The 18,794-nt window shown below is 33.7% G+C and overlaps 1 protein-coding gene and 1 pseudogene across 4 annotated transcripts; one reads left to right on the forward strand and one right to left on the reverse strand.

Moving 5' to 3' along the window:
* Nucleotides 1-10,964: 10,964 nt before the first annotated feature.
* Nucleotides 10,965-14,462, forward strand: LOC106769828 (3-oxoacyl-[acyl-carrier-protein] reductase FabG). 4 transcript variants are annotated; one of them, XM_014655604.2, is made up of 4 exons: nucleotides 10,965-11,031; nucleotides 11,107-11,488; nucleotides 11,991-12,220; nucleotides 14,124-14,462. In XM_014655604.2, the coding sequence occupies exons 2-4, from the start codon at nucleotides 11,125-11,127 to the stop codon at nucleotides 14,400-14,402; spliced, it is 873 nt and encodes a 290-aa protein (XP_014511090.1). In that variant the 5' UTR covers nucleotides 10,965-11,031; nucleotides 11,107-11,124; the 3' UTR covers nucleotides 14,403-14,462. The 4 variants fall into 4 exon arrangements, with proteins under 4 accessions (XP_014511090.1, XP_014511091.1, XP_014511089.1 ...); XM_014655605.2 differs by lacking the exon at nucleotides 10,965-11,031 and adding an exon at nucleotides 13,963-14,044 and having other exon boundaries at nucleotides 11,038-11,488; nucleotides 14,124-14,294; XM_014655603.2 differs by lacking the exon at nucleotides 10,965-11,031 and having other exon boundaries at nucleotides 11,038-11,488.
* A 1,217-nt stretch (nucleotides 14,463-15,679) lies between these two features.
* Nucleotides 15,680-16,822, reverse strand: LOC106770133 (annotated as a pseudogene).
* Nucleotides 16,823-18,794: the final 1,972 nt, after the last annotated feature.

Genomic DNA, 18,794 nt, shown 5'->3' on the forward strand with positions numbered 1-18,794 from the left:
TTTAAGTCTACATTATGTAGGCTTGTAGTGCGAGTCAATTAAAGGGGTGTCAAAATTGGGTTTGGCAGAGTTAGGGAAACTTATTCACTCAAGTCAAACTTAGATTTGGTAAGGTTAAAGAAGGATGGGTTGTTGAGTGAGTATGATATTGGTAGGTGAATTATTATGTATTTTGTGCCAATGCTGAACTTGTTGAGTAAGCATTTTAATTGTTAAACGAGTGGCCTTTTAGGAGTAATTCACTGAGTGAGTATGTAAACTCGTTGAGTGAATATGTTACAGGTAGTATGAAATATATGTCTTGATATATAAATAATATTTGAAGAATTACTCTGTATTAGAGTGATTAGAGTTTTGAATGAATGTAAACATGCTTTATAAGGAAAATTTTTTTTGTGATTAATATGTTGCATGTGATGAAATGAAAATGTAGTAATTTGTAAGGGAAAATGTTACTATGTTTGGTTCATGCATAGATTGTATTAATGTTAAAGTCCGTGTTGAGACTATATATTTTAACTTTATTGAGTAAAATACTTATGTTATGTTTGCTTTAACAAATATGTTGTTTGTGGGAATGAAAGAGAGAATAATGTAGGTTTTTGTTTCAAGAGATTCAATAGAGACGTTTGACCTAAAGGGTCTGACGTCTCATTAACGTCACCCGTATAGACTTCGGACAAAGATCAGATGTTAAAAGCCTAAAATAATAGACGTTTAAAGTCCTTTTTGCACTAGTGTGAGTCTAGTAAAGCTTAAGGATGACTTCAAAAGAGTGTCTCAAGTCAATGTATAACACTAAACTAACTTACCTTATCTTTTCTCCTTAGAAAAGATATAGCTATGTCGCAAATCAAAACATTTCACTATTACATATCATTTATTTAACCTAGTAACCTCCTTATTATAATCAATATCACCCTTTCCCTGCTCAAATTTCACTATACATATCATTGCTCTAATAGGCTCGCTCATCAAGACTACACACTCATGCAATAAGTCATATATGAAGGTCTACTCGTCCAACTATTGAAGAGATCACTCAACGAGTTTGGCACTGGAACAAAATACACAATAACTCGCCTAGCAGAAACAATCTTGTCAGGCTGTTGAAACTCTATAGAAAACACAAAATTTTCCGCACAATGGAGCATTTGGCTCGCCCAAAGAAATGAGCTCTAGGATAAAATCATTTAAATTTTTGTCCAACAACCACCTACTCTCCTAGTGGCAAAAGCTCTCAAGAAAATCGAATTACATAGCTTTCCTAGTGGAGGATCCATCGCCTAACGAGTTTGTATAATTCAAAGACTCCAAATTTTGTGTTTTCCAGACAACCCAACCAAATCAACACTTAAATTAAGGTTTCATACCTCACAAAAAATTACAATTTCACCAATTTCGCATTAGAAAAACTTCTATCAATCAACTAAATCCATTTATGGTAGAACTTTTAGAAAACCTCCAAATTTACAACACAATTAAAGATATGACATTTAAGGTTATGCACCTCAATATAACCATAACAACCAAAAAATCAAGCAACTTGAATTCACAAACATAGGTCATAACTTCATAAACAGATGATTCAAAACCACAATTAATTTGAACTTGATTTAAATTTAGCTTCCTTCACCTTAATAGTGTCCTTAAGCTCCTTAAATTCTTAATCACTACTTCCACTTGCAAAAAAACCTATTTACACCCACAAGCAGTTCAGATCAAGGATTCGAGCATAGGAATGAACCAACCAATACTTAGGGAGTTCATTTGAACATATTTGGATTGCATTCAACTAAGCCCTAAACCCAAAATACAAAAAAAAAAAACGTGATTTGTTTTCTAAAGTAGACGAGAAAGAGAACTTACATTATTAGAGACTTTGATCGAGAGATTGGTATAACTCTCAATAGTGATTTCAAAGGTAGTTTTTGATCAAGAAGAAGATGATATTTAAGTGAAAGATTCAAATAGAAAATACAGAGAAAAACTCTTCTTGAAGGGAGATGTTTTATAAGAGGTGACTCTGGGTGTTGGTTTTCTAAAGCCTACATACTTTTGCCTATTTATCACACATAAAACCTTAGCTTTTAAGAGATTTCACATTAATATTATTAATAATATAATAATAGTGATAACAATTACATTTTATTTTACATTAATTTTAGCTATAAGGGTAAAATTGTGATATAATAATTTTATTTATTAAAATATTTTTTTTATCCATCAAATCATTCACAAACTTTTAAAAACTTTATTTTCAAACAACCTCACTTTCTCCCTTTTTATCCCCTCATATCCATCTTTGGCATTAGGGTCAAATCTACATAGGGATGATTTACCTTGTTATACTTCTTGGTATGAGATGTAGTCACGATATGGCAAGAATCCTTAAAGAGAGAGGGTGAGTATAACATGTGTGTTAGGTACTTCAATTCAATGTGCTTGCATCTAGAATGAAGAGTTGGATTTTTAGCAAGATATATAACACTTGCACTATCATTGAACAATGGATGGTCATCTTGCTCTTTTCCTAATTTTTTAGAAGGTTCTTCAACCATATAATCTCCTTCGCTACCTATGAGATAGCTACATACTCAACTTCAGTGATTGAGAGGGAGATATTCCTTGAAGTTTAGACTTCCAATTGATAGTTGTACCACCCAATACAAAAATGTAACATGTTGTGTTCTTTCTACCATCCATATATCCTCCTAAGTCTACATTAGAAAGTCCTTGTAATGTGAAATTACTTATTCTAAAAGAAAAGTGCATTTTTTGAAGTGCCATTCAAATATCTCAATATCCACTATAGACTTTCCCAAAGCTTCTTTATGGGATTTTATAGAAATTTACTCACAACTCCCATTACCTGTGCTATGTCAAGTCTAGTGCAAACCATAATATACACCAAACTCCCTACTATATATGCGTATGGAATTTTAGACATGTGACTTTTTTCTTTATTTGTATTAGAAGATTGCTTTTTGAAAACTTTTAGTGAGTTCTAAAGGTGTATTTCTAGTTTTAGCATTTCCACCATTGACTATGTTAAGCATTTTTTTATATGTTTCTTCTCAGATAAGTTCAAAATACCTTCAGATCTATCTCCGAAGATTCTCATACCAAGAATTTGTTTGGCTGAACCAAGATCTTTCATTTCAAAATTTTCTAACAATAATTTTTTCAACTGTTAATTTCTGCCATATTAGCTCCTGCAATCAACATGTGATCAATATATAAATCAAGAAAGATATAACTATCAACACATTTCTTCACATAACAACAATGATCTTCTTCACATCTATGAAATCCCGAGTTTCTCATAAACTCATTAAACTTCTTATACCATTGTCTCAATGTTTGTTTCAATCCATACAAGCTTTTATGAAGTTTGCATACAAGATTCTCTTCGTATTGTGCTTAAAAACCTTCTCGTTGTGTCATAAAGATTTCCTACTCAAGATCTCCATGTGGGAATGCAGTTTTGACATCTACCTACTTGAGATGGAGATTCTATACAACTACTGTACTAAAGATAATTAAAGACGATAGTAATCTTGATAATAAGATAGAAAATTTCCGAGATACCATGTTAATAAGATTACTTTAGTAATCTTGATAATAAGATTACTATAGTTATCATAAATATGATAACTATAGTAATCTTTCCTTCTAGTAAGTTGGTTAAATACCATGTTTTATTCTTCTGAAGAGATTTATCTCATCTTTCATTGCTAGCTCTCACTTAATATATACATTTCCTGTATAGCCTCAATAAAATGATCTAACTCACCTGCATCAGTCAACAACAAGTAGTGTAATGAAGGAGAATACCTTTGTGGTGCTACAATTTTTCTGTTAGATCCTCTAACTAAGACTTTAGGAGTTTCTGGCTCTACTATATATTCAAGTTCTAACTCAGGCTCTACCTCCAATTTTTGTCTTTTGTTGACTACATCACTATATGAAATTTCTTGTAATGATACTTGCTCTAACGATTTATTTACATATGCATCATCTCTTTATAGAACACATTTTCATTAAAAGTAACATTTCTACTTCTGATAATTTTTTTTTTATTTTGGCCATCCCAAAACCTGTAGCCATACATGTCAAAATCATAACCAGTGAAATTACATTGTTTTGCCTTATAGTCCAATTTATCTCAACTATTATAGTTCAATAAGATATATGAAGCACAACTGAAAGCTTTCAAGTGTGAAAGATTTATTTCATTTCTAGATCATACCTCTTTAAGTAACTGATAATCTATATGAACTTATGGTCCTTTATTTATAAGATAGGTTGTTGTGTTTATTACATTTGCTAAAAATACCTTGGGTAGTCCTGATTGGATCTTCATACATCTTGCTCTTTCATTTAAGGTTCTATTCATTCTTTCTGTAACACCGTTTTATTATGGTGTTCCTAGAATTGTCTTGATCATTATAATTTCATTTCTTTGAACAAAATATCCATGAATTCACTACTATCATATTTTCCACCATTATTAGATTTCAAGCATTAACCTTTAGGCCTGGTTGAGTCTTAACCTCCTTTTTCCACCTTTTAAACATAGAAAATACATCAAATTTATTCTTAAGAAAGTAGAAACATACCTTTCTTGTAGAGTCATTAATAAAGGTTACATAATATTGTGAACTACCAAGGGATTTCACTAGAGCTGGTCCCCAAACATCTGTATACACCAATTCTAGTCTTCCAACTTTAAACGTATTACCTGTTTTGGAGAAGCTATTTTTTTTTGTTTTCCAAATATACAATGTTCACAAGGCCTAATGTCAACATGCTTTAAGTTAGGTATTTTACCTTTTGAGATCATGAGTTTCATTCCTTTCTTTGATGCCACAAAGAAGAATTGTTGCCAACTTCTGTAACTAATATCATATCCTCATATGGAATCATGTAAAGAGATCCTTGCTTCTTTTCACGAGCAACAACAAGATTGCCTTTCATTACCTTCCAATGTCCAACTCCAAAAATGGTGTAATGCCCCTCATCATCCAGTTGTCCTATAGATATTAAGTTTCTATTAAAGGCAGGAATATGTCTGACATTATTCAAAGTCCACACGCTTCCATTAGAGATTCTGATGTTAATATCACCTCTTCCCCCAATATCAAGAGATTTTCCATCTACAAGGTAAACTTTCACAAACATTCCAAAAACATAGTTAAATAATAATTCTAAGGAAGGTGTAGTATGAAATGACGTACCTGAGTCCATAATTCATGAGTCAATGGAACTATCTAAACTACATAGTAGTGCATCTGCAATTTCATGAGTTGTTGCATTTGCTTATTGATCATCATCTTGATTTTTTTTATTCTTTTTCTTTCTTGAAGTCTAACATTGATTTGTAAAGTGACCATTTTTCTGACAATTCCAACAGGTGATATCATTTCAAACTTTTGTTTATGGTCTCCTTCTAGACTTTGATTTGTCTCAGCCTTTATTACGACCTTTCTAGGTATTTTTTCCTCTATTTTAAGCATTCAATTTTGAACCAAAATTAGAACTGGAAGATTTCACTAAACTTCTCCTGCGAACATCTTTGCTTATGGTTAGGGATGGCAAAAAAACCCGTACCCGCGGGTATCCGCTACGGGTATTTAGTACCCGTGGATAAAAGGTACCCGCGGGTAGCGGGTATTTTAACATCCGCTTGTTAACGGATCGGATTTGGGTATCACACTATCCGTACCCGCGGGTACCCGCTATCCGTTAGAGAAATAAAATTACAATTTTATCTTTTAATTATTTTTTATCAGACTTTCTTTTCTGTTGAATCTGCTTTTTAAAATTGGGCCAAGCCCAAATCTCTTTTTAGGGTTTTCTTCAAATCAGAATAAAATCTCTTTTTAGGGTTTCTTCTTCAAATTAGAACCAGGGAAAGCCGCCTTCTACTGCTCCAAAGGAACCTAGATGCAAAGTATCAGGAGAACGTATGGGAGGAGATCTCATCCCCGATGAGGAAGCTTAGATACAACTGAAACGCGAAAAGGTGCAAAGAAAAGTAGAGTGAGAGAACATCAACAAGTACTTCAAGAAAGTGAACGAAAGCAACACGCGGAGGAAGATTCGAAAACGTACCCTTATTTCCACCTTGACGCGCTGTACAGGGAGAAGAGCAAGGTAATGGCGACGACAGTGAAGCCGAAAAACATGGTGGCGCCGCTAATGGTGCGGCCGGGAGCTGTTGCGGCATCGATAAAAGAAGGTGTTGGTGGTAGGTTATAGAGAGTGCAGAGGTTATTGGAGGAGGTGGTGGTGACCAGGCTGCTCCCTTTGTTTGAGAATAAGAAACCCTAGTGGTTTCTGATCTAAAAGAGACTAAATGGGCCAGTCCAGCAGTTTTTTTATTACATGTTTATTATTTTTTTTATTTTTTATTTTTTTTCTGGAGTTTGGATAACCGGTATCCAACGGGTACCCGTGGGGTGAAAAAAATCCGCGTGTTTTATTAAGGCGGGTATCCAACGGGTAGCGGGGCGGGTAGCGGGCTCAATTTTACTTAGTGGGTTAGGTAGCCGGTAGGCATTATCCGTACTCGACCCAACCCTTTGCCATCCCTACTTATGATCAAGTCACGAATGTTATCAAACTTTGGGTGACTGGTTCAAATGAGTACAATATGTTCCCTATATCGTAAGTCTTCCCGGCAAAGATTACCAGTAAACATGTCTCGTTAAGATGAACGATGGTACAAAGGGATACTCATGGTTGGGAGAGGGAGTGTACCAATGTTGAAGGGACTCACCCATGAGGGGAAGATTGTTAGGAATCCAAGTGAGTTTAAGCCCCACATTGGATAGAAATGAGAAAGTGAAGAACCATATAAAGGTGAAAACATATTAACCCATTGCCTGAAGGTTTTGGGTTGGGAGTGATTTGAATCCCTTATGTAGTTGGACTTAGATATCATTGATGTTGTGTCTCCCTAGTGGACTCCCTCCTATAAAAACCCAACAAGGTCTCAAATTCTAATCAATATACCGAGTTCTCTAGAGGTCGTGTCTAATGTATGATGAGTATGAAAAAACAATGAGTGTTTTTATGATTATAAAAAAATTTGTTATTATGACCATAATGTAAAAATGTTAGTATAATTTTAATAACTCTAGTTTACTTTTATATTTGTATTTGTTATGTGTTGTTATCCTTTTGTTATGATTATGTTTACTCACATGTTCAAAAGATGATCTAAGGATTCATAAGGAACATTAGTGAAACTCCCAAAGAATATGTGGGAACCAATATGATTATAAACAGAAATAATAAAATATTTTGTTCTAATGGAATAACCATCTTTTTATGTATTAAAATTTTAATTTGGACAAACTATATTTTAGAAGACGGTATAATATATATATATATATATATATATATATATATATATATATATATATATATATATATATATTTTGTTAGAAAGTAGGTTTTAAGCTTAATTCAACCTCACAAAACTGGCTTGTAAGGTGAGGTTTGCACCTCACTTATATATTATAAATTGACCTTATCTCATGCATGATAGTAGAAATTGGATGGTCCAATAACGGCCCGACAACGAGTGGAATAGAAATGCCCAAGAAACAAGAAATATCGCTAGTATAGGCTCTGAACTTGGCTTTGATACCATGTTAGCAAGTAGGTTTTAAGCCTAACTCAACTCCACAAAACTGGCTTGTAAGGTGAGGTTTGCACCTCACTTATATATTATAAATTGGCCTTATTTCTAGTCGATGTGGGACTTCCAACATATATATATATATATATATATATATATATATATATATATATATATATATATATATATATATATATATATATATATATATATATATATATATATATATATATATATATATATATAACCATAAATTAAAACTTTATATACAAACCAACTACAACAAAACTATATACTTTGCAACTAACCTAAAGATAACTAAACATTTGTTGGTCCTCCTTATACTCACACCCACCAGATGATCATAGTCATCACAACAATTCATAAGAACAAACCAACAATACACAAACATAAGGGTAAGCTAATGATACAAAACACATCATAATATACATTAACATTTTATACATGAGTCATATATCACATAAAGCAATCCAAACATCTTAATCATGTTAAGACCTAGACTGGACTATCCAGATATAGTATGAATATAGAGCTATGAAAGCTTCTACACTTGTGTGATGGAACAACTTACCCACTCAAAGCTACCACATAAGGTTAGTCCGTCAAAACGTCTTTTTTCAATTGGAGAAAGGATCGCAGACGAGAACCTCCTACTACTCTTACCACATGACTCATCTCTCTTTATTTAAGCATGAATGATCATTAGAGTGTCAGGATAACCCCTAAAATAAAGCTTCATACATTCATACCAACAATATTTGAAACCACCAATAAGAATTTCTTCCTTGGAATTTCTTTCCACACTTTTTCATCCACATACATATCCTTCATATATAATAAGTAAATCACATGAAACCACTACATATCCATCAATGCACAAGACCAATTCAAGAAGAACCACTAAACAACACAAAAAATCCATTAAACCCTTACATACAGAAGTGGCGCTCAGTGCCCAGAAGGTAGTGCTCACCGCTCAAGCCACTGGAAAGTGGCGCTCAATGCCAGAAACGAGCACTCAGCGTTGAGTGTCATGATTGAGGCCATTGGAATAATGGGGCTCAACATCCAGAAAAGGGTGCTCAGGCTCCATATCAGTTGACAACACACTATGAATATGGCTTTTAATGCACTTGAGACTTGTTCTAATGACCAAATGGATTCCTTACACCCTAAAGTTGAAGTCAAAACACATTTATAGTTAAAGCAACATACTTAGTTTATCATTATACCTAAAACTAGGTGCATTAAGTCCATTTGATAGTTTCAAAAGTACCTAAATTCAAATCAACACTTTCTAACTCAAATTTTTGCAAACTAAAAGTCTTAAAAAGTCATAAATGACCCAACAATAGATCTCAAACCCTTCCCTTATGCATAGATCCTCAAAATTTGAATCTTACTAGTTAAAACTGCTAAAATTGAATTTAAAACTATACAAAACTCAATCTATCAACTACTAACCCATTTTACATCAGATTTTCTGTTAACTAACAACCTAGAAAAGTTTCAAATGATCATAAAACAAACCCAAAAGTTCAATTTCTCCCATTTGACCATTACTTCAAAATCTTACCCATAAAAACTCCCTTTTTAGGCCAAAATAACCCATGACTTGACTTGCTTCTTATTTCTACTCACTGTACGAATTACATACAATAAACATTCACACTAGTAACCATTCACAAGATTTATCCAATCCAAAACAGAATAATACCATACATTCAAGCATAATGCCACTAATTAAACTTATCAAACAAATATGTACCATTGAATAAACATCTCAATAATAATTAAGTCATCCTATTATTCAAATAACCATAAATCATACTAGAAAGTTAAAATTTAAGAATGAACACTAGTTTTTCTTACCTTACACCGAATCTACTTAGCTCAAAAACGCTGAAACCCTTGCTTAAGGTTCAAGGAAACCTAAGAACGCCTACAAAATACAAAAAGGAATCAGAAAGATTCCTTAGAACCTCTCATCAATAAGAAACCAAAAAAAGAGTCCAAAATACACATGCAATAAGAAATCACTATGCATGACCTCAACTTAAGAGCAAAAGTAAAAAAGAAGCCGAAACTTACTTGCTCTAAACTAGAAATTAATCAGTAGATGTTGGAGATTACTGAACTGTGATCTCTTAGACACTTCTTGATCGTTAAACAGATGATCGATAGGTTATATTTCTTAGAAAAAAAAAAAAAGAAAAGTTGAAAAAAGAATTTTAAAGAAATCGTTTGTGTTTTAGATAATAAAACGGGTTTAAGAAATTTTATATATATTATCAAATTATTTAATTTTAAATACTCGTCTCATTAATTTAAAACAATTATTCAATTTTCTAAGATTTTACGTGTATTTTTTAAAATTATTTTAAACTTTTGCGTATTAAACTACAAAAGTATACTATTTTAATTTTTGAATATATTTATTCTTATAATTTATTACTAGTTTAGTTTTTGACCATATTAAATATTTAGTCTTATAATTTTATTACTTTATTATTTACTATAGTTATCATATTTATGACTAAATATATCTTATAAATGTATTTCAATTTTTTATTGTGTTAGTTTTATTGGTAACATATATATATATATATATATATATATATATATATATATATATATATATATATATATATTAAGTGTATACCTACATATATTTAACCAAGTTTATGTATTGATACTTTTTATAATGTTATATATCTTGATTTTACCCAATAGAAAAAGAAAAACTAAAAAATAAAGATATCATCCCCTTCTAAAACTACAAATTCAACCATCTTACCTCACTGCTTCTCATTTCTAAACTTCCATAGCTTTGATGGGTAATAATAAATGTGTCTGAAAATCAGCAGTAAATAATTAATATCTACAAATAATTATTATTTATAAATATGAAAAAAATAAATATTTTAATATCTATTTACAGATAAATCAAATATAAATATTATACTATAGATATTTATTATTTGTAAAATTTAAAATTAAAATTTAATTTATTTTATTAAATTAAATTTAAATAAAAGTAAATTTTAATTAATTTATATTATTTAATATATACTTTTTAATTATATTTTAAAAATTTATAAAATATAATTTTGTTTGAAATTAAAATACGAAATTCTACAATTATTCAATCCTACGAAATAAAATAATTTTTAATTCCATATAATAAAATAATTTTCATAATCAATCTTTCATCATTTACACAACACTTATTTATTACATATTTAAAAAAAAAAAACTCAATTAATATTACTTAAAATATGATAACTTAATTAAAATTTCAGTCCAAAAATATAGTGTTCATCCAAAGTTTTAATCATACATATGCGATTATCGTAAAGGTAAAACGACGATCCAGCAACTCACCTGCAGATCACGAAAAAAAAAGCTAATGAATTTTTTTTTGTTGATGATAGGCTTAATCCCTATTATCCATGGCAGAGGATCTTGTTGTGAAAATGAATCTGATAGCAGCAGAACAAGTGCTGGAGCCATGGCAGAAGCTAGAAGACAAAGTCGTTCTTGTCACTGGTGCTTCCTCCGGAATTGGACGAGACTTCTGCATCGACCTCGCTAAAGCTGGCTCCTACGTCGTCGCAGCAGCTCGCCGCCTCGATCGCCTCACTTCCCTCTGCCACGAAATCAACCGCCTCTGGCCCTCCCCCGCCGGAAACAGTCGCGCAGTGCCCGTCGAGCTCGATGTCGCCTCCGATGCCTCCACCATCGACAAGGCCGTGCAGAAAGCCTGGGACGCCTTTGGCCGCATTGATTCCCTGATTAACAACGCTGGTGTCAGAGGTAATCCACTGTGACATTTTCTATTATTATTGTTTGGCTTAAATTTTGTTTTTGTTACCTCATTATATATTATACTAGTTTTTACTTTTTTAAAAATAGTGTATGTAATGTTCAAAATTTTTGTGCTAGTCTCCTTTGTTATTTTCTTGGGTTATGACATGTGATTCTGTTTTGTTGATGATTAAACGTTATTAGTCAATTGTAGAAAGCTCTTCTCATTCCCGATTATGATCATTATTAGAACTTGCTGAAAGGATTTAATTCTAGTTTCACTCAGACCAGGGACCAGGTCATTTTTTAAATTTTAGACCCTGACTTCTTAGTCATGTTAACGGTTACCACCAAAAGTATTGAATATCATAGAGCGACTAAAGCTAAAAAAGAGAAGAAATTATTTGTTTATTTCTAACATTGAAGGCATAACTGAAGTGTTTGAACACATTGTAACACTTGATTGCTTCCTAAAAATTGTAGTGGCGTTTTCACTGTTTATTTTGTGTAGGAAGTGTTAAATCACCCTTGGAATTTTCTGAGGAGGAGTGGGATCAGGTTTTCAAGACTAACGTTACCGGTTGTTGGTTGGTGTCAAAATATGTATGCAAACGCATGTGTGATGCCCAGATGAAGGGATCAATTATTAATGTTTCTTCAGTTGCTGGTTTAAATCGGGGGCAATTGCCTGGAGCTGTTGCCTATGCGTCTTCGAAGGCAGGAGTAAATATGCTGACCAAGGTGATAATACTATTTGAGATGTTTTTTATTAAAATCTAACCATCTTTTTTAATTTTCTCTTGGGTTTTTTGATTTCTTAATAATTTTATGACCACTGCATTATAGCTAAAAGTAAATGAATCAAGATGATGAAACTTGTTTGATGTGTTGTGATATACTGTTAGGTTCTTTTTTCTGATGTAAGGATAATAGTTCTTGCTAGGAAAAATTAAGACCAAACAAAGAAAAGAAATACCGAACATGCTTCTTGATTGCAGATACAAAGACAACTCAGACAAGTATCATCCACTACAAGTATACCCAAAGGAGCTTTGTCGTTATTACACTGGAATTTGCCTAGCAACCTCTCCCCTTTACTTGAAAGAGGACTTGTTTGTAGGAATTACATTAAAGTAAATAGCAGGACATTCCTATCCATCTAATAACCTGTTACAACTTTGATGCTTTCCTTTCCCTATGATACACATGCAGACCCTTTCCTCCCATAGATCTTTGCCAGCACTCATTCCTAACATATACAATTACAGAGTTTGATTTATCAGGGTTATATAGAAATGAAAAATTGCCAATATTAAGATAAAAGGTGATGTAGAAATTAGTTTGGATCTACAGTTCGTTCTATCACAACAGTAAGCATATAAAGTAGTTATTTTAATCATGATACTTTAATTAGATTGAATAAGAATAAGTCGGATAGGGATCTCTATTTTTAGTCAGAGAGAAGGCAGAAGAAAGAAAGAATAAGAAAATAGGTCTTAGGGGAATTAGGCCTGGGCCTAATACTGTAACTAATAACTAACCCTAGTTAGTTACTTTTAGGTGGAGGGCGGAGGGAATGAAAGGGTAATTGTACAGGAGAAGGGGATAATCACAAAAATCAGTTGTTATCGAATATTTGTGTTTCAGTCGTATAATTTTCATTTTCTTATAAACAAGTATATGTTTTCTTTTTGTTGTTTCTCTATGATCCACTCATCTTCCGTAGTTTCCGTAAGGGATCAGATTATGTTTATCCCTTTAGCATCGTAAAATCAGTAAAGCTATCTTTATTGACGTGATAAAGAAAATGAGAAAGTGGAATCGTTATGAGCTTATCCCTTCATTATGAATAAATCCATTCAATTAAGAATTTTCGGGATATTTCCAGATTACAGTCCACAAAACTACTAAGCATTCATTTTTACAACTTTAGTGATAACGGCACACTCTTATAATATCATCATATGTGAATCATACTTGGCATGTTTCTAAAGTTAGTGAAGTTGATGCAGCAGTTATGTCAACGGCATATATGTCTCGTATCAATTTTTTACTACTTTGTCCTCATTTGAAATCTTGTATTTCACAGTAGCCTGGATAAATTCAAAGCGTGCCATGATAGGGGAGAAGGAGGAATTAGGCAGCCAGTGTCAATTACTTTTTTTGGTCTCTTTCTTTTAATAGCAGTGCTACTTTTTAGATAAAGTAGAAAAGAGTTGCATCCATGAAGTTTTAGTATGAGAACTCACATTCGGATAGTTGCTAAATTTTAGTTAGCTTTTCAACCACCTACGTACATAATCATATGCATTAAAGGTAAGGAAGTAGCTAGAATAGAAATAACTACGGAATCTTTTCCTATATAATTAAGATACTGAAATCAAACTTTCTATTCTTGCTCTTAATATTCCAGTGATACATTTGTTCGTAATAATTCTCAATACATTTCAACTATCTTTCTTTTCTCACAATACGATGTATAGTTCCTTATGGCATTGAGCTCTAAATTGCTATACTCAAATTCAGCGAATTATATAGATGGAGTAATGCATAAATTTGAAGCTGGTAAGGATTTTACTACTTGTGTAATATTGAATAAACAGCATACTGATATCACTATAACTAGGGTGATGGTGTTTGACAGGTCATGGCGATGGAATTGGGAGTGCACAAAATTAGAGTGAATTCAATAAACCCAGGAATTTTCAAATCCGAAATCACTGAAAATTTAATGCAAAAGAAATGGCTGGAAGGTGTGATCAGGAAAATAATGCCTTTGAGAAGATTAGGTACTTCGGATCCAGCATTGACATCTCTAGTTCGTTATCTTATTCATGATTCTTCAGAGTATGTCACAGGCAACAATTTTATTGTTGATTTTGGAGCCACCTTACCAGGTGTGCCAATTTATTCTTCTCTATAATTTATGTATACATTGTTCAGTATCCCAATATGAACCATTCCATCACATCTTCAAATTAAATGATATAGAGTTCTGAAGTCTATGTCTATGGAGAATTATATACAATGGCTACCACCTTGATCTTACTTTACCTATTTTCTTTTTCACTTTTTGGATTATCTAATCCGAAAATCCAGAAGGTACTGATTCCGGAATGTAATTTTGCATTCCGGATTAGTCAATTAAGAAGATAAAAGAGGTACAGAAAGACCATACTGACCTATGTTCTGTTGTTTTTCTAAAAGTGGTGGTTCCATTATGTTGTTCTTATACAAATGACCAAACAGTGACAAATGATCCATTAGGTTTCCTTAACTTGTGAAGTTCGAAGTTTCTTCTCACTAGGATGATGTGGCAGTAGAGTTATGCTGATATATAGTTATTACAAATAGTTTCTTACGTCTAAACAGTTATTTAATAGAAACAATCTCGATAATCAGATGATGAAATTAAATTTTAATCCACCATAGAGGGACTCTTTTTTGTTTTTTTTTATTTATGGTCTGTATAAAAGGATTTGTTTTTCTTTAATGGTGAGACTGTACAGAGATGAGCTTCATTTATTCACTTAAACACTGTGTTTAAGAATCCCCTCAATATATTACATCGAATAATGAAGGAATGATAAAACAGAACAGCATGCATGCATTTGACAAAGATACAATTTAGTAGAAAATATTTTTATTGGGGATTAAAAAAGCTCACTACCATTTTTAACAAATCTAGATACATATTCATCAGATTTTTAAATTATGGTGACTTCAGGTAAATAGTTTAATTATATATTTTATTTGATAATGTTTCAATCTCGATTTCGTGGAAATGATATTGTAAAAATTAATGAAAAAAAGAAATAATATTTGTGAGATTAATCACCATTTTACCAAACACAATATACATTACAATCATAATAAATTATGACCATGCATATTTATTTATGATAAAAGAAAATCACATAAATTACTCTTTCACCTATAACCGATTTTTGCGTTGTAAGAAGGATGTTGCTCTCTCTACCTTCCCATTTCTTTCCTCGACTTCTCTAACTTTTTTCAATTATTTTTATTACAAAAATAATTTTTTTCTTTATCTTTTTTATTCTTTTTAATTTTTTTTTTAGTTTTAATGTTAGTAACCCTCCATCCTACTTTACTTTTACTCTATGCTCTCAGCTCCACCTTCCTCAGCCCCACCTCCCCCAAGCTTTTGAATATAGATACAGAAGGTTAGTAGATTATTTACCTTCTCCCCACAGTATCCTTGTATTCACTCATCATCCTTAGCACTGCAGTTCGAGTTCCTGCAGAGTGGGACACTCTTCCGCGACGCTCAGCAGCCCCATTTGGCTGGCGCCAATGACGTGGAGGCGGTGCAAGTTGGGACAGCCGGCGGCGAGGGTGACAAGTCTGTTGTTGATGACTTCGACGGGGAGAATGTTTTCCTCGCAGAAGCACCAATTAGGGGCGAGGTCGAAATGAGGGTGCATGGAGAGAACGCGGTGGCTGAGAAGAATAGCAGAATTACGAGGTGAAATGAAGGCGGCGGATAGCAAGTTGACGTGGTTGAGTTCCTAAAACTCTATCATCAGCTCCTTCAACTTCTTCCTCAGCCCATTGGTGACAGCGATCCGGGTCTGGTAGATGGTCGGCGTGTCGTCCTTGAGACCGAAGAGCGATATGCGATTCCTGGGTTTGGCTTTTGTGATTCTGTGTGCAAGCTGCGTTTCTCTGTGTGTTGCGAAGAAGATGACCGAACTGTGCGTCTCTGGTTTACAGGTTTCTGAAATTGGATGCGTGGACCTGGAATTGGGTTTTGCGTTTGTTGTTTTTCTTATGCAGGTTGGGTGACATGCGAAGGTGATGAGGTGTAGGCTCGCTATGGTAGCTTGCTGGTGGTCGTGGTGATTCTGTGAGGGTGGTGATAGTGTTGCGCGAAGGAGATGCACGTCGAATTTGTGATGAAGATGATGAGGGCGCGCGATAATGGCCACGGCGTTGTGCTTCTGCTTCTGGATCGTTTGATGATGGCGTGATGATTCAATGATGCGAAGAAGATGTACGAGCTTGGTGCGGCTGGCTCGACGGTGGTGGCGACGCAATGGAGGTGGGGAGAGTTTGACGAAGAGCAGGGGCCCTGGTTGACTTGCCCTCCTCGTTGGCATGCTGCAAGCTACCGAGGATGTCTCTGAGGGACCCCATTTCAGTCTTCACCTTCTCAGCCTCTTCCAAGAAGATTCCCATGTCAGTGTCCAAGTGGGTTTTGGAAGAAGTGAGTTCCACATCGGGATGAACAACCATACCCACTTCCAAATCAACGTCTTTCATCGCAGCTTTCTTTAGATCCACATAGCTAGTGAAGGACTTGGTCATTAGATCTTTCATTTTGGGATCAGAAATTGATTTTGATATGTGCAAGCAAAACGAGAGTAGAAGAGAATGAGTGAAGACGATAATAGAAAGGATGTGTGAAGGGAGTAATAACATGGAAACCTCCCTTGAACAGATACGAGGATCCGTGGACGGATGTCAACATCCGTTTAAGGTAAAACGGATGCCGACGTCCGTTTTTACCTTAAACAGATGTTGACATCCGTCGACGGATCCTCATATCCATTTAGGGAGGGTCGCTTATTCACGCATTTTTTGTTAAAGCTTTAATAGATACCACCACCACCTTCAAGAAACACTAAGATGATTGAATTTTGTCTTTCCTACAACAATTCCTCCCAACAATCTCTCACTCACCATTCTCTCACACCACAACAATGAAAGAAAGAAAAGAGAAAGAATTCTCACGACGAATGAGTAAGAATGAAAGCATGAACGTAAAATAAACTTATTGAAAGGATAATATAGGAAAAGAAAAATAGAGTGAAGGGTAAAAGAGAAAGGATAATGATACTTTGACACCCTAAAGGTGACAAATTTTTGACACCACCACGTGTCGTCTTCTCAGTGGTCCACCTGTCAAATAAAGGAAAAAAACAAAATGACGTGGAAATGAATTGAGAGAAGGTCTGAAGTAAGTGTTTCAGTTTTGCAATTCAAAATGATATTTCACATTTGGGCTTCAAAACCCTAGAGAGAGAAGCACCTCAGCTCAGCCAGAAGAGCTCGATGGAGTTTCAACCATCACTTGCAAACCTACACCGTTCAATGTTACGGAGGACATTCCCCCGCTTTACCGTCAATTGGAACGTGCCCAGCCACTGAAAACTTAGTCGCGTGAAGAGGTTTTGGAGTTCGAGTGACTTCCCACCGTTCATCGAAAGAGCACCGCCGTTGATCGTTCACCGAAGCACTTTCCGGCGTTGTTGTTTGGAAACTGCCAGTCCACCGAAAGCTGTCTCGTTCCACCGTCATTCCCTACCTTTCGCGAGTGATTTTCTTTTGTTCATTGTTTCATTATAGAGAACTTATTTTTGGAGACTTTATTTTGTGAATATTGATTAAGATATTTTTTTGGGCTCGTTTGACACATTTCTTTTTTAGATTGGCTACTTAGTTTATGCTGAAAATAAAAATATGCTTTCTTGAAGCTTTGATTATGGATTTTTCTCTCTGACTTTGTTTTTGTCATTGAATCATAACATTAACATTTGTAGTTGACATTTATTAATTCTTTGGGCATATGCATATCATAGTTAAGCATTCAAGTTGGGATTTAACAAATTATGTTCCTAAAATGGATTATCTGTTATTGTATATTAGAAAATAAATTATTATTCATATTTTATGTCCATGCAAACACTTGAGGTTATCGTGCTTGAACAGAAAGCTCAGCTTGTTCATAAGCTAGATGGAAATGTTATTCGTGACCAAAACGATAACCATGTAATTCAAAAGTGCATTGAATCAATTCCAACCAAAAAAATTAATTTTATATTATCTGCATTTTGTGGTGAAGTTTCTATTCTATCAATGCATCCCTATGGATGTCGAGTAATACTGGTAAAATTATTTCTTTCCCTTTCTTCCTAAAAAAATTGTTTTTGTTTGGTCATGCATTCAATCATACGATTATATTTCCTGCAGAGAGTACTAAAACATTGCACGGATGAGAGTCAATGTCAGTTTATTGTGGATGAAATCTTAAAGTCAGTTTGCGATCTTGCTCAGGACCAGTATGGCAATTATGTTCCACAGGTACTTGGTCACTATTCTCTCCTAAACAATAATTTAATTTTTAGCTTTAGATGTTTCTGGTTCATAGTAAAAAGAAACTTACAAGTTAGAATATGATGTCCTTTTATATGTCCACAATTATAAATTATCGAATCTGCACACTGGCTAAATAAATCCTTAACAACCTCAACAAGTGCTACATTGATGTTTCACTTTCTATTCTTNTTTT

The sequence above is a fragment of the Vigna radiata genome, chromosome 8 (genome assembly GCF_000741045.1).
Source record: "Vigna radiata var. radiata cultivar VC1973A chromosome 8, Vradiata_ver6, whole genome shotgun sequence".
Lineage (NCBI taxonomy): Eukaryota > Viridiplantae > Streptophyta > Magnoliopsida > Fabales > Fabaceae > Vigna > Vigna radiata.